We start from the raw sequence: 26,970 nt of genomic DNA, 5'->3' as shown, positions 1-26,970 counted from the left end.
AATATAACTCTCATAGCCCTGCCCAAAAAGGCAGTCTATAAGCAAAGCCAACTCTAAATGACATATCAATCAAACAACACTATCAACCCATCCTTTTGTAGTCTAGTCAAAGTTCTGGCAGTGAGACTACCCTACCACCAACATAAACATTATCATTACATTTAAAGTATAACATGATTTGGCACTGAACATGTTTTTACAAGCCATTTTTTACATTGGGTTTCATTATATTTAATCTGACAATTTGCCAACAAATAGTCTCTCTCTCTCTCTCTCTCTCTCTCTCTCTCTCTCTCTCTCTCTCTCTCTCTCACACACACACACACACACACACACACACACACACACACACACACACACACACACACACACACGTTTGTTTCACTATATGAGGGCATTGCATGGAGTTCCATTGATTTTATATCAGATTTATGATATTTTTTCTAAGGCCTAACCCAACTACCCCTCAACCTACGTGCAAAACTCTAGATTTAAATAAATATATATTTTGGCCGATTTAAAAGCCTTTTTAAATAGTGCGGACCAGTGAAATGTCCACACAAGTCGGTTGTCATAATATTTCATATAAGTTAGGAATTTTGGCAAGTATAGCCAAACCGTACACAAAGAGAGAGAAATAATTTTAGGAATGTGTTGCATAGGTGTCTTGCATCACACAAACTATTAAAACAGTCAAGTATTTAATATGATCTATGAAAAACAAAACGCTTTTTTAATCCTGGTGTGCTAGTTTAACTTTATTCATACATTCATACATTTCCGTGAATAGGCCACTTTTTGGCTAAAGAATTAGTTAAATTTATCATTACGAATCAATGTGAGACAGAGTTCGTACAGGACGTTTTGAATGCCATATTTAAATGTGTACTATGGTTACTGCGCTCGCGAATGCAAATAAATTACCATGTCCCCATTTCTATATCGGTCCAGGTAACAATGCTGCGGCACGCAGGATGAGCCCACTGTAAAGTAAGGTGAAATCACCGCGCTGTCAAACAGTGTGACTGTCGCGAAAGCAAGCGTATACTGCCTCTGTGCGTCTCGCGCTCTCTCTGCTCCACAAACACCGATCGCGCGCGCAGAGCCAAACTAGAGAGCGCGAGACCTGGCAGCGGAGAGACCTCGGGGAGGGAGAAAGGGAGTGTGCTGGTTTATGTAGAGGAGAGAGAGAGAGAGAAAGAGAACGAGAGAAAGAGAGCGAGGTTGGGAAAAGACTACCACCTCTATCCATCAGCCGAGCATCCTGCGGGAGTCACTTCGTGCTCGCGAGCGGTCGGTGCGGCATTTCTGTCCGTCCGAACAAATGGATCATAAAACAGCGTAGGATGTGACAGAGGGACGCAAATAAAAACTAAACTATCCTTATTCCGACCCCAAACACGCTGGCTATTAATTTATTATTTTGTTCTTTCAGTTGGGTTCTTGTTTGTGTTTTTCCTCATTAATGTGCGGATTTTTCGGCGAACACTTTCTAAGTGATGTCAGGAGGAAATGTCATAAATGTAGCTGAATGAATGAAAAGTTAAAAGATTTTTCGTGGGTAAGTAACAAAAAACTCAACTGTTGAAAATTAGTTTGCTGTGTTTTGGACTAGTCTTTTTTTTTTCATTATTTTTTTTTTGTATTATTTTTCAATGAGATTCATTAGTCTCGTTCATATTTAACCATTTTTATTTGGGCGCAGCTGTGGATAACCGCGGTTGAAGTGTTAACAGTGCAAATCTTGATGCTCGTAAAGTATTAACTACAGCACTGTCCGTGTAGCGTCCGATATTTCATGGCGTTTTATTGTTTTGCATTAAGCTCAACAGGTTCGCATCTGTTTCAAACTGCTGTGCTGAAGGGTTCGGTGTCTCGAGCAGAAATCGTGCCTTACCATTTGGAGTCTGTCTTACATGAGCTGAGAATGAATAGTTTTGCAATCAGCTTTCTTTACAAGTTATCATGGTGTATGTGCTGTGTAATATTTGCTGCCACTGTAAAAGCAATCTTGTAAAACATGTTAGTAATTTTCTTTAACTATAATATAAATGCATTGGTATAGTAAGAATACATGTGTGAAAAGCATGGTCTATAAATGATGCCATGGGAAAAAATAGACAACTATTTTGTTTCTTTGTTTTGGTGGAGAAATTGTGATTCTAACTAATAGGCTTAAGGTTTGAGGTCTAATACAGTCTACCATTTTTGCCTATTTGTGTTTTTTTTTCCTTCTTTTCCATTGCAACTGTCTTCCCTATCTTTCCTTGTGTTTCATTTCCGCTTTTTTTACGTACTTCTTTTTACTGTACTCTACTTGATTGCTTCCCTTTTACCTCTGCCGCTCAATTCTGCTGGCATCATGTTCGCTCTTGCCATATTTTCACTCCCATTTCACATCTGTCTCACTCTTTCCCACTGGAACTCTCCTCTTCCTGTCCTCCCACATTTGCCAATCTCTTACTCTCTTCTATATTCCCATCTCCCTGTCTCTCTCTATGTAGATGGGGTCTAATCTAATGTCAAGCTGGTTGTGAAGGTGTTTGATCTGGTCCCCTCGACCCCAGCCGGAGTCCCCATGGCTGCTGGAGTGGCAGCCTGGCTCCCCTTCGCTCGGGCGGCGGCCATAGGATGGATGCCCGTGGCCAACCTGCCCATGCCTGTCGCACCGACCAATAAGAACAAGCGACAGGATGAGCTTATCATCCTCAATGTCAGTGGCCGACGCTTCCAGACCTGGCGGAACACTCTAGACCGTTACCCTGATACTCTCCTAGGGAGCTCAGAAAAAGAGTTCTTCTTCAATGAGGAGACTAGGGAGTATTTCTTTGACCGAGATCCGGATTCGTTCAGAAGTATTCTTAACTTCTACCGCACAGGGAAGCTGCACTACCCGCGCTACGAGTGCATCTCTGCCTACGATGAGGAGCTGGCGTTCTTTGGAATCATTCCCGAGATCATCAGCGACTGCTGTTATGAAGAGTATAAGGACCGCAAGAGGGAGAACACGGAACGTCTTATGGATGACCTTGAGGACAACAAAGACAATAAACCTCCCAACATGACTTTCCGCGAGACCATGTGGAGGGCTTTCGAGAACCCACACACTAGCACCATGGCACTGGTTTTCTACTATGTAACCGGATTCTTTATCGCCATATCCGTCATCACCAACGTGGTTGAGACGGTTCCTTGTGGTTCCACGCCGAATCAGAGAGACATCCCTTGCGGGGAGCGCTACACAGAAGCATTTTTCTGCATGGACACGGCTTGCGTAATGATCTTCACGGTGGAGTATCTGATGCGACTGTTTGCGGCACCCAGCAGGTACCGCTTCATGAGAAGCGTGATGAGCATTATCGATGTAGTAGCCATCTTACCGTATTACATTGGGCTTGTCATGACCAACAACGAGGACGTGAGCGGAGCCTTCGTCACGCTACGGGTGTTCCGCGTCTTCCGGATCTTTAAATTCTCCCGCCACTCTCAGGGTCTCCGAATCCTTGGCTACACACTGAAGAGCTGTGCGTCTGAGCTTGGCTTCCTCCTCTTCTCCCTCACCATGGCCATCATCATCTTTGCCACAGTCATGTTCTACGCTGAGAAAGGTTCCTCATCCAGCAAGTTCACCAGCATCCCGGCCTCCTTCTGGTACACCATTGTAACCATGACAACCCTGGGGTGAGTCATATTGTCTCGGAATGACTTTCTCTCTGTATATTTTTACACTTTTTAACCCTGGACGCACATCAAGTCACACCCCTAATACATTTCAGATTAAAGGGATAGTTCACCTAAAGCTCTCAGAAAAACAAATGCAGAAATTGTACCTATAGGGGTACGGGAGTTTGTCACCAGTGAGGTACCCTTAATGTTACAATATAAATACTGTAATATGCATCTTTTAGGAGTAGAAAAGGTTATCCCTTTAAGAGCTGTTGTATCTCTTAAGGTGCAAATATCTTTCTGACAGAATTTTTTTTTTCCAAATTTGTATGACTGCGTAACACAAAATTAGATAATTGTAAAGAACGTTTTTGTTTTGGACTGCACTGACTTTCATAGTATGAATAAAAACAGTTCTTCACACTATCTTCTTCTGTGTTCCGCAGAATAAAGTAAGTCATGCAGGTTTGGAACAACATGAGCGTTAGTAAATGACGACTTTTTGGGTGAACTATCCCTTTAAGTAGGCTTATGTACATGGTATTATAAACCAACTAGCAACTTAAATGAACACAACTGTTTACAATATAACATTACACCCCATCAAAAGAGAAGACTTTTCCCTGCAGCTTGTGTATATTTTCCTTCTTTTCTGAGTTAACTGCTATTAGCATCTAACCCTAATGACCATGGTTGCTGACTGCAGTCATGTCTGCCCAAAGCAGCGGTAGGTTTGGATTTAACTCACTGCCCCCGGCTAGACTTTATTCATCCCTATTATGCACCAATTAATATTTAAGCCTGTGTGAAGCAAGCAGAGGAACATCCTTCAGCGTTTCTCCAAAACACTAACAGACAGCAGCTGCAGAGCTGTTTAGCCCCATTCACTTCAACCCTGCCCCTCATAAATCACAGGCCATTTATATGTGTTCATGACTGATACACGTAGACGTTTGACACAATGGTTTTAAGAGTATGTGTAGGATTAATTTAGGCAATTAGTTTGAGTGATTATATGGTGTATAGTTTAGTAATCGGCTGCTACAGCTGTAGCTGTTGTGTCACTCTGACTTTGAAACTAGAGCTGAAGTCAAGTTTAGATGTTTAGTTTAGATGGCTGATCATTGGCTGAAGCCACTGCCCTTGTGCCCTGTGACCTCAAAACAAGAAGATTAAGGACTTCATTTATTGTGAACAGTAACTCATGAATGTTACATTGCCAAATGGTTTGGTCCCTGATTAATACAGTTGTGTCGGTGTTCAGGTGACTGTCTTATTCTGAGGTAGAATTACAAACATACTTACTTATTTACGCTTTTCTTTGAGAGTAGCCTAATCTGTGTATATGAGGATGGCCGAACCTTTTAACAGGTCATTGTGGGCATTGTGTTGAACTATAACCTTATATATCATCCATATTGTTGTCTTAATGTGTTGGCTAGTTTTACATGGATTTCAGAGGAGCGCAGATCTCTTTACTCATTACTACATTCGCATCAGAGATCCAGTCTCCACCCGCATCTGAGACTTGACCCGAGATGAGAGCGAGAGAGACACTTCTCATCAATAAATCACATGGTAGAAGTGTGTGTCACTGTGACTAATGTTCTCAGGTACATGTGCTGAACATTGTAAACCACAAAGTCATTTCCAACCCCGTTGATGTCATGTGTTCTCACTGCATGTGTGTGGGAGTGTTTCCCATTCAGTCCAAACCAGGTGTTAGGGATAATTTTTACATCCCAGTTTTTCACAGTTGATTGTGTCAGTGTCACATCACAACACACCTGTTGATTTTAATGCTTCTTATCTGTGCTCTTGACCAATGCAGTTGTGTGTTTTACACACCTGGTGCTTCTTTTATTCATTGATTTGTTCACTCTCCCCGCTCTGTGCGGGCCTCTGTGCGGGCCCCTGTCTCCGGCATGGGATGGGGGATGGGGGATGGGGGAAGGGGGGAAGGGGGGCTCTAACAAGGAGGCGAGGGAGGTTTACTCGCACAGCTCTTACTAACTGGCCTCCGTTACACATATTAATGGGGTCTCCACCTCCCTCTGCCAGAGTGAAACGCAGCACTGCAGTTCAGCTTCTCTGGTGAGATTGAGACATCAAGTTACCATCATGTAAAACACAGACCCACTGCCCTACGAACACATACTCAGCATGTGAGCTTATAGTTCCTCAGAAATATCACTCATATATTGTGTGTGAATGGTTAACTGTTCTTCTTGGCCTTGTCATATGTCTGAAGTGTTTTCCTCCTCTGTATTGTTTACACCAGTAACATTTAATTTAGCTGCTCTACTGTTGAATTTCATGGCTCTGTGTTTTGTCTTGGCAAGAAAGCTAGTCTAAGAGTTGAAAATAAAGTAAAAGAGTGCAAAAGGAAAGAGAGTGAAAGAAAAGAAAAAAAGTATATTGCTTGGATATTGCTCTTTCTTAGTTTAGGAGACTTCAGGTTATGTTTTATCTAAATATCAACATGTTTCTCCTAAACTTCATAGAGATGCATTGACACTAAAACTCGCTGATATCATTAGGCTGATAATTATTTACATGTCATGGCTTATAACCCATAAACCCTTATAACCCACATTATAAAAATGCTAATATATTTTGTCAAAATTAATAAATCATAAATGTGAATTTAGGCTAAATTTAAAGAATATTCATTTTGATATTTTCAGTGTTATTATTAAAATATTAGAGTTTTAAAGATTGCCTTTGCTGTCATTTAATGTTCACATAAATGTAATGTAAATGTTAAAATAGGGGAAATTAAAATCACAATTAAATATCCAATATGCGTATACCAATTAATAAATAAAATACATATCTAATTTTGACCAATAACCAATGTAGTATAGATATGTCATGCATCCCTAAAATTCCTTGGGATAAATACAAGCTTTCTTCTGAAACTCTAGAGAAGGCACATGTTTCTCAGAAAACAAAAAATCTCCAATTGCTCTTCATCTAATCTTATTGCTATCTAGGAGAAAAAAACAGAGATATTAATGCGATCTCTTTTGTGATTTTTCTGTCCTATGGGATTAACCTTTGGCATATGAGTGAATGAGACCAAATGATTGCAAACCCTCTGTTGTGTGTTCTGCAGCGAAACATCAGATTTTGTGTTGCATAAATTGTCCAAGCGATGATTCAGTTGCAGCATGGTCCATTTGTTAATCTGGCCCTGAACACAGTACTCGAAAACAACCACACCAGATCCAGGCAGGGTTTTATCTGCATTTTAAAGCTGTTAGAGAGAGAGAGATTTTGACCATATGAGGGCAGAGTCTGTTTTGAAAATACTTTGAGCTTTTACACTTGTGTTTCTTCTGTAAAAACAGGAGGCTGCAGAGCGATTGCAGATTTACCGAAGGGAGATGGGAAGAGAATGAAGGTTTTTTTAAATTGATTTATTTATTTATTTATTTGCGGTAATAAGATGGTGTTGACCTTTAGGTGGAGTAGCATATTCTAATGACCTTTAAAGAACAACACAAATCTCTAGTGTGCTTTAGAACACAGTGCTTTGCAAGAGATATAGCTGAAATATCATTTTCATTCACTTTCTCTCTATATATAATTCTGTATACTGCTGCCTTATTAGCCTCTAGCCCTGCAGTAGTAGTTTTATTGGTTAAGATATGCTCCCTATGTTACGGATGTATTCTGCATGCTAATGTTGCTGTGAAGAAAATCACCCTTCTAATGAGGGCTTTCAATTGTTACCACAAGCATTAATTAACATGACACTCAAAATTCACGCCCCTGTTGCAAGCGCTAAATAGATCCAGACTAGCCATTCGGCCCCAACACATGGCTCACTCTCTCTAGCTTCAACGCTGCTTCTATTGCTCTGTTGGTAGGTGAACATGCTTTGTCCAAACTGATCAGAAGCATTGATTAAAGGGAACAAAGGATGAGCGAGAAGAGGATAAGGGACAGGAAGAGGAATGAGGTTGAATGCATTAGCAAGGGTGAATGATGATAATCACACACAGCTGCAGGGTGTCAAACCGAAGCGTTTCGTATGGCAACATTTGTCTGTGTGAGTGTGAGTGTGTGTGTGTGTGTGGGGGGGGTCACTGAGTTCAGAATAGCTGTTTTTCTCATGACGTTTGCTGTCAGGGGTTGTGTAGGAGCAACACAGTACAAAAATCGGTAAAAATCGACTTCCAGTCGCACCAAGGAGACTTTTGTGTTGGTAATGCACTTGATCTGCTTTTCTGTACATGGAGATTTGAAGTTCTCAACATCATGGACTGAAGTAGATATCATATGGTGAGTGTGTGTTGAAATGGATAGCCCACCTCTGTAGTTTAAAGGTGAAAACATGACATTTTAATTTAAGATTGAACGGTAGTACAATATAGTTTTTTTTTTTTTTTTTTTTTAAAGGGTGTCCTATTACTGAAATAATTAAAATAATTGATGATACACAAATGTTTTAATATATGAAACATGTTTATTTGTCCACTTTCCTTTTATACTGTATGCATTACAAAATATGGCATTTATTCTTTTTAAAATGCAGTTGTACTTTTTCTTAACAAACTAATTTAGATCTAGTATATTCAAGTCTGAACCTTCTCTCCACACATTTCTAACAGAACATTTCTCAGAGACAGAACATTTCACATAATTTTGTGAACTGTATAGGTAATGGATTTACTGTAAGTTTGCACCTCTTCCTTTTTTGGGCATTCGCTGTCCTTCCCTTTAGCCTTTCTCTACTCATCTACTGCTTCTGAAATTGCATATACACCTACTGTGTGAGTAGATTCTACATTTGATGAAGAGCTACAAAAGTATGAATGTGTATTGTATGAATATCATCAAGCATGAATGTGTGTATGAATGCAGTCTGAATGTACTACATCCACTGCCATGTTGGCATTATCATGAGAGCTATACAGTGTGAGTTGTGTCATTTCCCTGCCATGCACGACTCCTCTTCATGGTCTATGAAAAGTAAAGTATCCATTGAAAGTGAACTTTAGAGTCGTGGCAGAAGGATTAGGTCATCCGGATACCTTTTTTGCCAACTGTTTTATGTATACTGTGAATTTAGACATACTCATTTCACATACTGTACTGCTGTTCACCTAGTAGGAAGATATGCATATTCAGACATGCAGGGTTGATTTCTGAGGCAAATTCTTGTCTCACAGCGAAAAAAGATTTTTAAGTGCACCATAAAGTTTTAAGAAAATAAATATTATTACTGACAAAAAATGTATCCCAAACCAAAATACTGTGTTGAATCAAACTTCAATAGGAAATAAATACGGGCCAATTTGACCCTCTTTATGCATTATTGCTGTAGTGATACAAAAAAAATAATTATTCTCCATCCTATGAGCAAGAAATATGAAAATTACATTGATGAGGTTCTGAAACAAGTTTTTTAAAGGTCCCCTGACCTGGGGTTATTTTATTATTTTATAATGTTTCCTGGGTTGCCCTTATAATGTTAGTATGTTTTTTAGATAAAAAATAGTCATAATTTAGAAATAAAAGGCAATTTTTTTCCTAGCCTGATTTTAGCCTCTGATTTGAACGCTCTGTTTAAAGGGGCGTGTCTGCTGTGGGATTCAGTGTAGCCAGCCACTGCTGTGATTGGCTGACATGCTTGCATATGAAATAGCTATGTATTACATGCGAAACTTTCTCGAATACTTTTACTACAGCTATTATATGTTTACTTTTTACTATTATAGCTATCGAGATTAACAAGAAGTTTTTTAAGTATTTAGATCTATTCCTATCACATAAAATGTTGCCGTGATGAGCATTGAGCAAGCAGATGACAGTATGTTAATCGCGAGCATGAAGATCTTATCTTTGCAACGCAGTTTCTGCACTCTCTCTAATGCTTTCACCAATGCAAACACGATGATGTACATACAGTAAGAGCTTCGTTGTGCAGTGTAACGTGTGTCATTGATTTCATAACGAGTTGTCCAGATAAACTCGCGCTGTGTGGAAAGATTGTTCTTTGATCGCTTTCTGTATAATTTGTTCAGAATTTAAATAAGATTATTTTCATCCTACTAAAAGAAACGATGTGAAGTTGATATTTTAGTCACTGGCTTGACTTACTGATGCATAGTATTGAACGATTTTGAGAGAAAGATTAACTTACCTGTCTGAACTTGAACAATTAGGCTATACATCAGAAATTGTTGATGGTAGCTCGATCGATTTATTTTCAGACGTTCATCGAGTTGAGGAAACAGTCGTCGGTGAAATGTTTGGACCATACAAAACTTTGGGAAGTTGTGTCGGCGCATTTCCAGAGAAAATAAAATTAACCCATTGTTTCTTCAGAGGCTCGGATGAAGGAACTAAAAAATACTTTTGTGTTCATTTGTACATCCGAACACTGATCAACTGCCATGCTTCGCTCGTTTGCAAGCCATGATATCTCTCGAGGAAAAACTCAAATCTCAAAGCTATTTCTCTAGGAAAAACCAAAATCGCGCCGGCGCGTTCGTACTTCCTGTTCCTAGCTCGTTTTCTCATGGGCGAGCCAAATTCTCCAAGCGGAGAATCTGTACAATTATTCATAATTCGCCTCAATAGAATTTGATTAAATAAGGACAGAAGTTTCTTTTTTTGGAGAAATAATCCTTTAAAGCAAATAACAAAAGTATAAATAATATTCACTCCAATCATTTCTCTCTTTCTCTCTATTTTCCCCGACACCCAGTGAACTTTTAACATTGATCTGTCTATGCTGCACATATCCACATACTCATCTCTAAATACTGTAAATAGCAGCCTGTCTTTATCTGTATAATTTTGTTGGGGTGCATTTCATCAAATGGCAGAGAGAGAATATATGAAATTCAAATGAGTAAAAAGAGAGGTAAAAATGCATTTGTTGATTTTGGCTGAGCTCTCTTCGTTCAAAGGGCTCTGTGTTCCAGGAGCTTGGTTTAGAGTTTCTATGATGGTCAAATTGCTGCCGTTTCATCCCATCAGCCCTCCATAAACACACATTTCCACCATTAGCGATCAGATCTGATGACATATAATGGGAGCATCAATGAAGGAAGGTATTGTAACTCTGTGCCCAGTAAAAAGAGCATTAAATCCATTACCCGTACAGTTATTTCAACAAGCTTTCAACCCAATACCGATTTTCAGTTCAGTGGCCACTGATCATGGATGTCTGGATTTCTAAGGGTTTTATACTGATTTGCCGAACCTTTGTTTGTGTTTGTCTGCTGGTTTAAAGCTGTCGACAGAAGGTATGAGGAAAGATTACAGGTGTTAGGTCAAGCTCTCCACTTTAATGAAAGGTCATGGGAGGAAAGTGACAGTCATAAGAACGTCTGACCTTTGAAAATACCACTCCAAAAAGTGAGTATGCTATTTACTCTGATGATCAACTCTTGAGTTCAGAGCTGTCATCATTATCTCACCCTCTTGTAATTTCAAACACCTCTGCTCTGACTTTCTTTCTTCTGTGGAAGGAGATATCTTAAAGGAGAACTCCGGCGCAAAATGAACCTTTGGTCTAATAAAACATTGGTACCTAGTCAACCGTTCTCTGAGATTTGTTTTCATGATAATCGAATGTAAAGAGTTTTATCTCTAAAAACTGTTTAGCGTATAACGCTAGTAATGGGGGCATCTATTAAGTAAAAAGAAATCGCTAGTTAATACCACTAACAAGGCTCAAAATAGCCCCACACAAACACAGTAACATAATGAGGGTCCCTACATGAAAAATGAAGCATTGAGAACTTTGTAAGTGTACAGACCGTTTAATAAGAAGATATTTTATGAAGACAGTCCACTTCGTGTATACAGACAGGAGCCATCTTTGGAAAACAGTCTCGACTAATCAAACCACGAACGACGTGCTAAGTGAGCTGAACTGTATGAATGGCGTTCGTGGTTTGACTAGTCGAGACTGTTTTCCAAAGATGGCTCCTGTCTGTATACACGAAGTGGACTGTCTGTACACTTACAAAGTTCTCAATGCTTCGTTTTGCATGTAGGGACCCTCATTATGTTTCTGTGTTAGTGTGGGGCTATTTTGAGTCTTGTTAGTGGTATAAACTAGCCATTTATTTTTACTTAATAGATGCCCCCATTACTAGCGTTATACGCTAAACAGTTTTTAGAGATAAAACTCTTTACATTCGATTATCATGAAAACAAATCTCAGAGAACGGTTGACTAGGTACCAATGTTTTATTAGACCAAAACCGGAGTTCTCCTTTAAATCTGAACTTTGGAGTTTAAATAACTCGTGACTGACTATCACTGTATGGACAAAAGATTTACTGTATGAAAAAACAAACAAACCATAAATTCAACCCTAAAAACATAATCATACAAAATAAATTGTGTATATATATATATATATATATATTCTTCTTCCCTATTTTATTTTAATTTATTTTATTTGTGCATGAGCTCGAATTACACATTTCTGTCTTGATGGCTAAATATGAATAAGATTAATACAACAAATTAGGAATAAGAAATTAAGAAAATGTTGCATCTTAAATTAAACTATAAAAACAAAGGATTACCAATGAAGTCACACGGCTGCTTGCTGATAGTGATGTGAATGTTGCTACAGAGTGATATTTCAAGTTCAATTCCCTTTTGTCAGGGGACAATTTTGTGATAACCTTGACCTGTACTATATGCCGCTTTTATAATCTCTATTCCATTTTTTGGCTTCCAGAAGGTAATGAGGCTTTTTTTTTTTTTTACAAGCACTTATCCAATTTCTATGGTGCAGACACATAGCAGCCAAAGTGAGGGGGCAGCGAAGTAAAGCCCAGGGAGTTGCTGCAGAGAAAGATACCCACTAGGTCACAATTCATTTTCAGTCCTGTCAAACTGCCCCGAATATTTATCTGAAAGCTGTGTATGCGCACCCCAAGTCACCCCAGAGAACGCTGAATGATCATTGAGTGGAGGCAGTGTCTCCATCGCGCTATTGGCTGCTGTTCACACAATAAATCCCGCCCCTCGTTTTCATGCGTGTTCTGATTCGCAAATCGATTACAAATCGCAAATCTGAATGAACAAATAATGGTGTTAATGGGAAGACTTATTAAAAAGTAACTCACCCAACTCACACATAAAATCGTTGTATGTCAAAATGATTTCAAAACATGATCTGTGAGGGTTTTTAGTGAGCAATCTGTTTAGTGTAAATAAGGGTACACCTCCGTGTCTGTGACCATCATGACAACTGCAGTGTTTACAAGCTGTGATGACCTGAAAATAAGTTTACTATTAAAAAGAACACCTGAACATCAGTTCACAAGAAATATGAAATGTTACTCTTATAGTTATTATTTTGGAATAAATGTAAAAATACGGGGAAATATGCATTTAATAAAACCTCTGCGTCCTCATTTCAGAACACCACTGGTTTGTAGCATATGCCAGGATTTGCCATTTCTCAAAGCAAATACTTTCACATATAATTTACTGCTGTATTCATTTTATAGAGTCGTCGCACATTGTGGCTATTAAACAGAGTAAAACGCATGAGAAAGATATAATAGTTTGGTCAAATATGACATTTTGGCTGGTATGGCTGAGGGAGCAATGCCTCTGGACGCCCTCCTGTAGTGCCGACCCTGATTGTATGCTGTATAGAGTGCTTATGACAGGTGTACAAATTGCCATCCTTCTTCTCAGCATGGGGAATGATCATTGTTTCCTGCTGAAATTCCCATAAGCTGATATATCGAGGTTCTTGGAAATCATATATGAGAGTATTCATTAACCCTTAATGTTTGTAAGGAGAGAATCTGTGTGTTCATTGTCATAAAAAGGTCATTAAAACTGCATAGAGAAAGAACAAATGAATGATGATGATGATGGTTTTTTTGTGCTGCTGTGTGCAAATGACCGTGCTAAAGTTACGCAGCTGTGTGATCATCTTAAATATGACATTTGCAGTATTGTCCCTCTTTCATACAGACACTCACATTTCCCCCTGAGACCGCTTCTGTGTGTGTGTGTGTGTGTGTGTGTGTGTGTGTGTGTGTGTGTGTGTGTGTGTGTGTGTGTGTGTGTGTGTGTGTGTGTGTGTGTGTGTGTGTGTGTGTGTGTGTGTGTGTGTGTGTGTGTGTGTGTGGCCTGGTAAACCCTATGTTATGGGGACAAAATGTCCCCACAAGGATGGCAATATCCGAAATCCTTGTTCGTGTGGGGACATTTTTTGGTCCCCATGAGGAAATCAGCTTATAAATCATACTAAGTGATGTTGTTTGAAAATGTAAAAATGCAGAATGTTTCCTGTGATGGGTAGGTTTAGGGATAGGGTTAGTGTAAGGGAATAGAATATACAGTCTGTACAGTATAAAAATCATTATGTCTATGGAAAGTCCCCATAAAACATGCAAACACAACTGAGTGTGTGTGTGTGTGTGTGTGTGTGTGTGTGTGTGTGTGTGTGTGTGTGTGTGTGTGTGTGTGTGTGTGTGTGTGTGTGTGTGTGTGTGTGTGTGTGTGTGTGTGTGTGTGTGTGTGTGTGTGTGTGCTGTAAACGTGTAATTTTGCTCTCGCCTTTGCTCTTTTCAGCTGTAATCGTTTCACGTCTGGGTTTTTGTCTCTCTGAGTCTAGCTGATCCACACTCTGATTCGTGAAGGTTTCAGAAGGTGATTTGTCACTCAAACACAGAGTAGTTAAGAGCAGACGTCTGACAGATTAGTCTCATGACATGGAAAGATAGCATAATGAATACATTTCAAGACTTTATTCATTGCCGCCAAAGCTCTCTCTTTTACAGTTTGTAGGTTCAGGTTCTTATTGTATGCAAGTAAAATAGAAACAAAATAAAAGTCTGTATAGCACATTCTTTAAAAGGTGTTTTAAAGAAGACTGGCACGAGCCATGCTTGATGTTTATAATAGGGTTGTTTAAATTTTACCACAGAACCCCAAATACGATAAACCCTTTGCTAAGGACATCCTTCCTAAAATATAAAAGAAGCTATATAAGTTAATGTATAAAGACAAATTTATAACTTTTTTTAAACAAAGTTAACATTGAGAGTAGTTACAGTATATGTAAAAACCTGAAGAAAAACATAAAACTACAGTTGTCAATAGAACAAAATAACTATATTAGTATTGTGATTTCAAACCATTATTTAGAGTGAAACAAAAATAAATGTCAACACCTATTGGAAACACTTTATTTTACAGTGTCATTTTTTTACGTCTTACATGTAGTTACTATTGTAGTAATAACTATAAATTATCCATAATTACAAGCATCTAACCCTAAACCAAACCACACCCTAATCCTAACCATAAGTAGCCTACATGTAGTTACTCCGTACTTAAATGTATAATTACAGTGTAACAAAGACACCTTAAAATAAAGTGTAACCCACTTATTTTATAATAATTATAATTAACAAGACTACATTTATATAACTTTTTTTTAAACCTATATCAATTTTTATTAACAGAGTAACGATGACGAACAGAAAGTAGCTAGGATTCCCAGTCATGTACCAGTATATGCTATTCTATTCTATTCTATTCTATTCTATTCTATTCTATTCTATTCTATTCTATTCTATTCTAAAAAAGACAGTGAAGCGAAATGCATAAAGGAGGAAAAGTCTGTGACTGACGTCTCTGCCACTCAGTGTTTCTGTTGAATGCATTTGGTCATTGACCACTGTCATCTTAACTGCTGGTAATGAATCTGCTACTGTCACACTGAATAATGATTTCACTCCACACCACCACCAGCTGCTGCTGCTTGGGGCGGCTGTGCATATGTTTCTGTGTGTGCGCGTGTGCGTGTGCGTGTGCGTGTGTGCGTGCGTGTGCGTGCATGTGCGTGCGTGTTGTATGCACATGTGTGTTTGTTTGACAGGATCAAAACTTTGCTTGTGCTGCATTGAATAAACTGGGATAAATGTCTGTTGTTTTTGTCTTTGGGCTTCAATTTAATCATCATTAGTGACTCATTCAGAGACATGAAATGGATGGTTTGACAGTCACATGACTGGAGCAGCAACACTTCATACATACTGATGCACACACACAAGCCAACACACACACAAAGACGCAAATAAGCACACACCCGCAGCTACCCTTCTGTCTCCCGCGGATCCTTTTCGGCCCCAGCTGGTTGATGCTGGTGCTAATGTCACTAAACAATCATCACTTCTGCGTGGTGTTTATGTTTACTCCTGATATTAGTTGCTCATGGCAACAAATTAATTAATGACTCTGCAGTGATAGCTCCTGCTGCTCTGAACTAGTGCATATAAAAACAAATATCCAGCTTAAAACAGATGGACTGTGGAGAGAAAATGTGGTATGTTGTGCCTACCAGCCTTTGAGATCCAACTCTCTTTTAAAAGAGAGGACATGTGACCGAACACTGACTAAACACTGCAAGAATAATTTTCTTGATCTGTATTTTTCTTGTTTTCCAGTTAAAATTATGCATCTTTAAATCAAGACAAATACTGTATCCTTGTAAACAAAATTTAGTTAGAAAATCTGACTCATTTTCAAAAAATACATTTTGAATTAAGTTTATTTTTCTTGTCCCACTGGCAAGTATTTTTTTCTTTTTTAAGCATAAATTTGACGGACTTTATGCTTACAGTTAAAGTTTGTATGCTGGAATATGTATGGTTACTATAAGTGTCAGCTAGAGGACATATCGTCACTTTCATCTGAATGTGTAAATGGAGAGAAAGAGAGAGAAAGTGTGTGTCAGTGTGTATGGAATGGAATACTAGCTGACTGCATTCTGAATCTTAACATAATGCAGAATGTTGAAACAATACAATCAAAAGTTTGGGGTTGGTAAGTTTTTTTTTACGTTTGTTCAAAAAAAAGTCTTATGCTCGCCAAGGCTGAATCTATTTGATTAAAGAAAAATGCTGTAAAACCGTATTATTGTGAAATATAATTGTTGTTATTTAAAATAACTTTTTTCTATTTAAGACATTTTATTTATTACTGTTATGGCAAAGCAGAATTTTTGCATGATCCTGCAGCAATCATTCTAAAATGCATAATTATTCTTGTGCTCAAAAAAACATTTCTTCTTATTATCAACAGTTGTGCTGCTTAATACTTTTGTGGAGACAGTGATACATCTTTTTCAGGATTCTTAGAATATAAATTTCAAAAGAACCATTTATTTCAAATAGAATATTTTGTAACATTAGTTGTTTTTTTTTACTTTGAATATTGATTAATTTAATGTCCTTGTCAGGTTCTTGCCATACAATTTTCAGGAGACATTCATGGAGTCAACAAAACGTCATTTTATTGACTGTAACAATTAAGTGCTGACCACACATTGTGCAAAAAATAAAGAAAAGAAAAAAAAAACACTGACTCATAAATGGAGCAACAACAGCACATTACTGAGTTCTGGGTCTCAGATGTTTCTCAACCAAAGGGATCCCTCACCAGAACTAACCCAGCCACAGTCATTGAAGCTCTTTTAACAATCCAGACCAACCATTTTGATAATTACAGGGGTATCACAAGACTTCTCATTCCATTACATCAAACATAAAATTGGAAAAATATATATAGCAACACACGGACACGAATGAACATAAGAATAACATTTACCATAAAGCAATAAAGAAAATACACTTAAACATTCATACATAAAACACCTCCTTTAAACACATGTGAATTAACACACGACCCCAACCCATATTGTCCTGAAAACTACATTTCCCATAATTCCCCATGAGATATATAAAGGACACCAGGAAAAGGCCGCACCCTTTTCATTCCAAACCGTTCCATGCTGCAGTCATGGATCCCGGCGAAACCATGGGTAAGATATACATATAACAAACTTAAAACTTTAAACCCATATTTTGGTTGTGGTTTCATTTACTATAGCGTGCACTCTAGAAATAAATGGTTATAGACTTTGTTGCTCCTTGATATTTAAACCACTAAAGAGACAACGTAGCTTCTCCAGTTCCAAGGTCTGGGTAACTTATATTTAGACAGACAAATTACATAGAAATTTATAAATAGACCAAAACAAAACATTAATTCCTTAGATCAAACAAAAATATCAATTTTTACATACAAAAAATTATAATAATCTAGAACCAATTCAAATGTTCCTTCAGGTGTGGCCTTAGCCATCACAGTCCTTGATGAAAAAAAGTATACATTTCTTTCCAAAAATTGACCCCAAATTTTCTAATTGTATTGTATGTAAATACAGAATGCAGTATAAAGAAGTATATATATATTTGTATTTGAAAATTACTTTTGGCAGTCCGATCAAGTAATCAACAAGAAAAACTTGAAATGAAAGCATGTAGTAATCCAGTTCCACTCATGCAAAATTCAGAGTCTTTATGTATTACTTTGCTTCATACTGTGAGATTGTAAGCGTATGTGGTTTCATTACTACAAATAAGAGCAGTAACCCCCAGTGTCCTTCTCTCTCACCTGTGTTATTTTCCACCGCTTTTATCTTTATTTAAGCAATACGCAATCACACCACAGGACATCTGCACCCCCCTGTTATTTTTAACTGCATCTGTACCCCTTGACCATTTTTTCACCTTTATATTCCTCCTCTATGCTTATCCTGTTCTCTCTCTCGATTGGTACAGTATCAGTAGCTAGACTGCGGTGATTCAAGGTGAATCTGGTCAAACAAACTGAAGATCAGCATCCCGGTGGGACCTCATCTCACTGCGGTCACACCATTGTCCTCTCAGGGTTTCCTGCTTCACACAAATGTGGTTAAACAGCTTGACGCAAACACACAGACCGGTCAGAACGCAGCCAATTCCACAGACACCTTCAGCAAAACCACAACATCAGCTCCGATGCACACAGAGCTCAATGTACTCAGGACACAGTCGTGTGATGCTTTTAGATGTGTCCCATTTTGCGTACTTGAGCACTATGCCTTTTTGTAGGGTAAATAGTGCAAGTAGTGTGTTCACACTGAAAATTCTAAAAAAAAAAATTGCACTTTAAATACCCAGGTGATGCACTTAATTAACAAAAAAAAAAAAAAATCAAAATGTGTCTCTGAACTGTCCCAGCTTTAGTTACATACAAGAGGGGGAGGGGCTTACAGACTCCGATGTTGAATGACAAAATATAACTCATATACTACACGGTTGAGTACATGGTGTTGTCATTTGGGACACAACTTTTGTTTTAACCTGTATGGAAATGCTGGTTAATAAACATTTAGGAAGAGTTGTTTTGTGATTCAGGTTTGCTGGAAATAGCTGATATTTATTTGCTGAAAAAAAAACAACAACAAAAAAACAATAAAAGTATTTAAATACCCACATTTTTCAAGTTTGCCCAAATACTTTCGCTCTAAATGGATGGTTCACACACACACACAAATTTTATTTTTTTAAATAAAATAATAACATCAGAGGGAAAAAAATCATTTTTGCCGATTATTTTATTATTTTAGATGCACTCACCTACAAAATCTTCTCAGATCTCAGATTTCCGATTCATAGAATCTTCTTTTTTTTTACCATTACTGATACATCTGCTGACATACAGATGCAAGATTCAATCCCTGCATTTAACCCACTGCAAAACAGCACATACACAAGTCCACAGAATCCACAATATAAACACACTCTTGCCAAACTACAGATATTCAAATCACTCTCTCTGCCAAGCTGCTGCTATTTTAGCAGCCAAACTCGTTCACAAACATGCACATTCACTTACATAAACTTACAAACACACACACACACACACACACTCCAGGGCACCAAATGCGTTTGTAAACAGGCAGATGGGCCCCTTCTGCTCCTGATCTCGTGTCCATCTCCACAGCCAAATACTGCTGATCCAGGTCACACACTTAAGGATAAATACTGAACAATCAGAGCAGACGCAGCACATCTGTTCTCAGACCAGATTATTCAATAAGCATGTTTTACATGTAATCTGTAAAAGTATACACGACCAGTGTTGGGGAAAGCTACTTTTAAAAAGTAATGCATTACAATAATTGCAATAAAAAAAGTAACTATTGTGTTACTTAGTTACTTTTTATGGAAAGTAATGTGTTTCGTTACTTTTGCGGTGCTTTTTTCACCTGGGCAAGGCTTGCTTGTTTGTTTTTTTAATAACAAAAAAAAAGCTGCCGTTCTGGATTGTAGAAGAATATGGTGCAGGAAAAGAAAGTTCAATTCAAAAAATGGAAAAAAATGAAACACAAATGTGATGTTTAACAAAATGTTAGCTTGCTGGTATGGTTTAATTTGGATGATCAAAGGTCACCATCAAATACATTGGTCAATAAAGTGAGATTATTGGTTATTAAACATTTAATTATTGCTTTTTTGCATAATATTCTGGGTTTGCATTTCAGTTTTGATTCAGTTTTTGAGGAATACTGAATCTGTTTTTGAGCAAGTGAGATGAGTAAATGCCTGCTCATATTTAGTCTAGAAATACAATAAGCATCATGTTTACACACAACGCCTCTGCACCTTACTATCAATTTCTCTCAACGTGGGGACTGGAGAACTGTCAGTTAATAAATGGGAAAACAAAGTAGCTTGCATTGCTTATTTGAAAACGTAACTCAGATATTTTGTTGTAAATTTAAAAGTAATCTGTTACTTTACTAGTTATTGAAAATATAATCTGATTATGCAACTTGCGTTACTTGTACTGTTACACATTGTGTTTATACAGTGTTGGGGGTAAATGAATAAGGATTAAATGCACATCACATCTGTCTTTCAGAGCACACAGCCGAGGCCATAATAAATTGTTTTGCGGTTATTATTATTTGTCTAGTCTGTCCAACTTCACAAAACCCTGGTAAGGTTTCAGTCGGACAAAACATTTATAAAGACAAATTATTGCTTTAGTTTGACCAAATTCAAACTTTTAAAGTGCATGTAAAAGTATGTCCATCTGTTCACATTTTGAGCAGGATGTTTATTGGTGTAATGAAAAGTAATGGTGTTGTTCTACATTTTAAATGGATAGACTGTTCCTACACATCCTCTGAATGGACTTCTGCTTCAACTTCCTCTTGTTTCACTCACTTGACTGTGGAAACATCTCTGACACCACTGGTTAACCTTTGATTGATTTGTTCCCTATTTATCTCTGCTTTAATCTCCGTAAATCGTTTTCCATTGACTCTCAAACTGATTAGATCTGACTGCTACAATGTTGGTCTGCAGGATGATGGTGAGATGTTGAACATATTTTTTACATTGAGATCACTGGAAAATATAACAAATAACTTTCTCAAGGAATTACACAGAGTTTAGCGACATCCAGTAAGAATGTTGATCCTGCAACATGTCCTACTAGTGTAAATCTTGTTAGGCAGATTGCAAACGTGCTGAAACATTGCAAATGCACAATGAATTGGGCAACAGTCAGATAAATAATGAATTCTAGCCTTGTCAAATCCACATACTATAGATTCTGAAAGCAGGTGCCCAAACCACAGATTGCCTTATACTAATTGATTTTGACTTCTGCTGGATAGTTCAGTAGCTGCAAGGTCAGATTTATTGACAATGCTTCAGTTATTTGACATAGGTGAAACTAATCAAGAAGATTTAAGATCTATAAACTTCAGACAGACCATGCTGCTGTTTGAAGATTTGCTAGTGAGCAGCACGATCCAACAGCAAGACTAACGTCATGGCGGGATAGTATGTCATCTTATGTTATTTTGCGTAGGTACTGTAATTATATCTAGTTTTAAGGATGTTTAGATATTTTGACTAGAAATCAAGACAGAAATACTAAGAATAATGATGTTTGGTAGTATCCAGAATCTGCATACAATAATTCACATAGTGTGCACCTGAACATACAATATAATAAGCTATACTGAACACATACTAGCAGATCTGCAAACCCCCGGCCAGTGTTGTTACTGTTAACTAAAACTATTAACAATTGTTTTTGTTAATTCAAATAAAGCTGAAATAAAATAAAATAATATAAACAAAATAAAATAAATAAATATAAATATAAAATATAGTAAAATAAAATAAATAATAAAAAGTTTTGCATAACTGTTTTTCACATTGAGCAGCAAATCTGCATATTAGAATGATTTCTAAAGGATCATATGAAACTGAAGACTGAGTAATGATGCTGAAAATTCAGCTTTGCATCACAGGAATAAATGACATTTTAAAATATATTAATTATTTTAAATTGTAATAATATTTCACAATATTCTTTTAAAAACATTAAAAATCTTACAGATCCCAAACTTTTGAAAAGCAGTGTATTTATATATATGTAAAATTATGTCATCATTTACTCATGTTTTTTCTACAAGAATAAATTGAACACAAAAGAATATACTTTGAAAACGTTTTCCATTCAGTGAAAGTCAATGGGGTCCAGTGTTGTTTTAACCCCACTGACTTCTACTGTAAGGACAAAGACATTCTTCAGAACACCTTTTGTGTTCCATAGAAGAATGAAAGTCATACAGGATTGGAATGACATGAGGCGGGTGAGTAAATGATGACAGCATTTTCATTTTTGGATGAACTGTCCCTATTAAACCCATCACTTACTGGTCTCTCATGCATGTACAGATAATTTAAACACTGCACTTGCATTCAAAATACTTAAAATTTTACTTACATAAAATTTACAACTCACAATTGTCGGCACACAGTCATGCATCAACTAACTATGTGTGTGAAAGAGAGAATGAAAGGTACTGCAACAGAGGAGCAAAGTATAAACTCAATACACCCAACCCTACTCATCTCTCTGTCTGTCCCTCACTCTCTCTCTCTATCTCTCCCTCTCTCTTTTTTCATCTCTTCCTGCCTATGTGTATCTAAGAGAGAAAGTGTGGATAATCCAAACCCGGCTGTCAGTATTTAATTAGAAGGGGTCTGTGATAATATTGCAGCAGTCACAGCAAAGAGGACCGCACATATGTGTGTGTGTGTGTGCTGACAGATACTTTCACTAAGAGGATGGCTGTTTTATACAATCACCTCACTGCTCTCTATTAAACATGGCAAAGTGAGGGCAGCACTGACAGGCGCTGAGACTAAAATACACAAACACAAACTTGCTTGTATAAACATCCACACATAAAAAAAAAAATTTATTTCAGCACTCTTATTTTGATGTAATAAATTATTTGGCCCTGTTTTGTCAAAGTTAAGTGATAAGTTATAAGAGCCCGTTCTCATCCTTTGGCGTCATATAGGTGACGCCATATGACATTTCGTTGAAATACTACGCACATGCAGGGCCGGTTCTAGACATTTGGAGGCCCTAGGCAATATTCATGTTGGAGGCCCCCCACCCCCAATAAATAACTCTTGAAACAAATATGATTCCTAACCTTTTAATTTATACAACATTTAATTTTAAATGTTTTTACTTACACAGTACATAAGTTTGGACACATTACTATTTTTAATGTTTTTGAAAGAAGTCTCTTATGCTAATCAAGCCTGGATTTATTTGATCAAAAATACAGAAAAATAATAAAGTGAAATATTATTAAAATTTAAAATAATGGTTTTCCTATTTAACTATACTTTAAAATATATTTCTGTGATGCAAAGCTGAATTTAGTGTCATGTGATCCTTCAGAAAACTTTATAATATTCTGATTTATCATCAAATGTTAGAAATGGTGCTTAATATTTATTTTATAACCTGTGATACTTTTTTTCAGGATTTTTTTTTATTATTAAAAAGTTTTAAAATAGTCTTTTTCACTATCGCTTTTTATATATTTAACACATCCTTGCTGAATATTCCTGTTTTTTTTTTTTTTTTTTTTTTTTTTGATCAAATAAATGCAGGCTTGTAGAGCATAATAAAAAACTTCTTTCAAAAACATTCAAAATAGTAATTGGTCCAGACTTTTTACCAGTAGCCTAGGCTACTGTATGTACATATTAATCAAACTTCATCTAAGGTAATCTCTTTTTTGTTTAATGAAGATGTTATTGTTATTTTGCTGTTTTATTCAATTTATTCACAGTTCCAGAATACCACTTCAGTGATATAGGCCTATGCTTTTATCATTTTTTCATAGCTGGTATGGGCAGGATTTTCCCCTCCCATTTAATCAATATTGACTGCAGATATTGTCATATTAAGTAGCCTAATCTAATATGATCTTATGCATTGCATTGCTAGCTTAAATATGCTATACACAAACCAAGTGGAAGAGAAAGACACGATCGCTACAGATTAGAAAAATAAATTCTAAACTGATATTATTGGCGTAAAAAGGCTGATGACAGGGTAGGCTATAATCTAATCATCAGCAGAATTTAGAAGATAGACCCATGAGATCCTTTACTTGAAACATTTAAAAATGTTGTAGTGTGTTGGCTTTTTAACTTTGAATACAAACGTCTTGTCTTTTACTTTTGTAGCGTTTTAGTCAGCTCCCGACGCGATGTTGTTCATTGTACACGCAAATTCAAAGCGTCGCGTCTGGGCACGTTAATGACGCTCGCGCTCTTTTAAACTCGTAATAAAGCGGTGAATGATTTTTCCAGAAATGACGCTGATCTACAGTACAAGTTTATATTTAGAATACATTGCAATCACTCCAAAATAGATGACGACAACGCACACATCTGCATTACGAGCTGTGCTTTTTTGCGTGCCTATTTAGGCTTTTGCTTCGCAGCACCTGATGGACTGGCGTTAATTTGGCGTAATGTAACAGTCTATGGTTAAGATAAACATCGTCGCTATTTTTAGTTAATTAATAAATATTGAAATAAATTGTAGATAGGACTTTTTTTTTTTTTTTTTTTTTTTTTTGTCCCTCTGTCTGGGCCCCATCCCGCCAATCGGGCCCTAGGCACGTGCCTAGTTTGCCTTTGCGTTAATCCGGCTCTGCGCACATGGCACCCTTTAGCGTGAATATAACACGCAGAACCCAGTCATACACGTTACTGGCATCCTTTAGCGTCAATATGAGAATCAGACCCTACCCCAGACCTAAACCTACCCATAACAGTGCGTGTTATATTCACGCTAAAGGGTGCCATGTGCGTAGTATTTCAACGAAATGTCATATTGCATCACCTATATGACGCCAAAGGATGAGAATGTGTTGGTTATAATTAAGTGCAGCTGCAATAAATGGGGCTTTTAATTGAGGCTTTTAAGCTTCAAAACGGATGCAAAAGCACCATAAAAGTATCTGAAAGTAGTCCACATGACTTATGCACTATATTTGTGTCTTTTTAAGTACACTGACAACTACTGTGTAAATCTGTAAAGACAAAACACTTTGTCCAAGAAACATTTATACATTTACATTTATAGGGTACAATAATGGTGTATTAAGGACCGGATATCGTGTTTTTTGTTGCTTGTTTTATATGAAAGAAATAACTGATAAACAGACCTTTGGTGCACAATCTCCTGGTTTTTCAGTAGGGCCCTAATTTCAATATCAAAATCCCAGAGAGATAAAAGTCACCTGCAACAAAAAAATGGTAATCAAATCAGCTGTGCATTTTTTAATCCATTTTATGGTGAGTCTCCAGTGCACGCTTACCATTGCACCAAGTCTTATTAGACTAATTGCATTATCTTGAATGTATCACTTTGTCATTTTTAAATCTTTTATGAACTAGTCACTGCATCAGATCACATTCAAATTTTTTCTCTTACCCTACTCTCTCTCTCTTCACATTCAAATTTTTTCTCTTACCCTACTCTCTCTCTCTCTCTCTCTCTCTCTCTCTCTCTCTCTCTCTCTCTCTCTCTCTCTCTCTCTCTCTCTCTCTCTCTCTCTCTCTCTCTCTCTCTCTCTCTCTCTCTCTCTCTCTCTCACACACACACACACACACAAACATACATCAGATGAGATCCAAGTAGGCTGGAGGTCCGTTTTTTTTCTCTCTCGCTCTCTCTTTTGTCTCTATCTCCATCTCTCTGGTTCTCTATCTGTCTTTTACTCACATGCTCACATACTATCTCTCAGAATGATTTTTCTTCAGATGCCAAAAATAGCGCGGCACCCTCAGGCTTCACACGCAGCCGAGGTTAAAGGTCACATGGTCCTTTCATCAGTCCTGAAGATCCTATCTATTCTACCTTCTGTCCAGCTCCTTCTCACCCAGTCACCACACACACACACACACACACAGAATCACCGGAAATATATTAAGACTATGAGGGAATATTAGAGAAATTCAATTTCTGAGGATTTAAGCACCTGGTGAAGCTGTATTGCAGGTGCTAAATAAAATAATACCACACAGCACACCAATATCGGTATATAATATTTAATTGTTCATGCTCATTTTCCACTATTTCTAGATTTATATTACTTTTGCCATCATCTAAGTCTCACTTAAAGTTAATCTGTAACACTTTAACTAATGTTAGCAAATGAAACCTTATTGTAATATATTAACTAACATGAAAAATAAGCAACACATTTGTTACTGTATTTGTTCTTCTCTGTTAACGTTAGTTAATACAAATACAGTTGTTCATTGTTTGTTCATGTTAGTTCACAGTGCATTAACTAATGTTAACAAATACAACTTTTGATTTTAATTAATATATTAGTAAGTGTTGAAATTAACATTAACAAAGATTAATAAATGCTGTAGCAGTGCAGGTCATTATTAGTTCATGTTAACTAATTTAGTTAACTAAAATGAACTAATTCAATCTTATTGTAAAGTGTTACCAGTTAATCTTTAAAAACACTAATTTAAGTGGCTGCGCCACTGCCTTCGTCTTCAGGCATGATATGCAGATGCCGTACCCTCGGAATGCAAACTACGGACGGGGCCTACGCCAAATAACATTATATCATATTATGCTTGCTGAGCTTTTAATAAATGTTTACTGGTAACGGCATTATTCTCCCGAGTTTTTCTGGTAGAAATAATTATCCGTCCGATATTTAATATCGAATGTTGCGATGCCTCGATTCACTTGCAGAATTTAAAATAAATAATATTCGTGTTTAGTATTTAATTTTTTTTCTCGAAAAAGTATTGCCTTATCTGTCATATTTGTTAAAATATCTGTGCATCCCTAAATCCCCTATGAAGTATGCCTAGGTACCAAATACAATAGTAGATTTTTATATTGAACCCATCTGTCCGAGCACTGGCCTGTCCTGCACTCTGAGCTAAAACTTCATTGACTCTTTCCCAGTATTGATTTGTCTTGGCCTATTTCTCTTTTCCTCATTTAGCAGTTCTCTCTCTTTCCCTCACAGTGTCTCTCTCTTTGTCTCTTGATTGTCTTAATTAATGTGTGTTAAAGACGCAG

The 26,970-nt window shown here is 37.2% G+C and overlaps 1 protein-coding gene across 1 annotated transcript; it reads left to right on the top strand.

Moving 5' to 3' along the window:
* The first annotated feature begins 1,068 nt into the window (after nucleotides 1-1,068).
* On the top strand, nucleotides 1,069-3,716 carry LOC130079911 (potassium voltage-gated channel subfamily D member 3). Its single transcript, XM_056245154.1, has 2 exons — nucleotides 1,069-1,561; nucleotides 2,505-3,716. Exon 2 carries the CDS (start codon nucleotides 2,579-2,581, stop codon nucleotides 3,683-3,685), a length of 1,107 nt encoding a protein of 368 aa, XP_056101129.1. The 5' UTR covers nucleotides 1,069-1,561; nucleotides 2,505-2,578; the 3' UTR covers nucleotides 3,686-3,716.
* The last annotated feature ends 23,254 nt before the right edge of the window (nucleotides 3,717-26,970 follow it).

This window comes from Rhinichthys klamathensis, unplaced genomic scaffold (assembly GCF_029890125.1).
Source record: "Rhinichthys klamathensis goyatoka isolate OS25496 unplaced genomic scaffold, OSU_Roscu_1.1 h1tg001634l_1, whole genome shotgun sequence".
Classification (NCBI taxonomy): domain Eukaryota; kingdom Metazoa; phylum Chordata; class Actinopteri; order Cypriniformes; family Leuciscidae; genus Rhinichthys; species Rhinichthys klamathensis.
The sequence above is the reverse complement of the archived record's forward strand: the minus strand, read 5'-3'. Positions and strand labels throughout refer to the sequence as shown.

Coding starts and splice junctions, on each gene's coding strand:
- LOC130079911 (XM_056245154.1), top strand. CDS start 2,579: ATGGCTGCTGGAGTGGCAGCCTGGCTCCCCTTCGCTCGGGCGGCGGCC.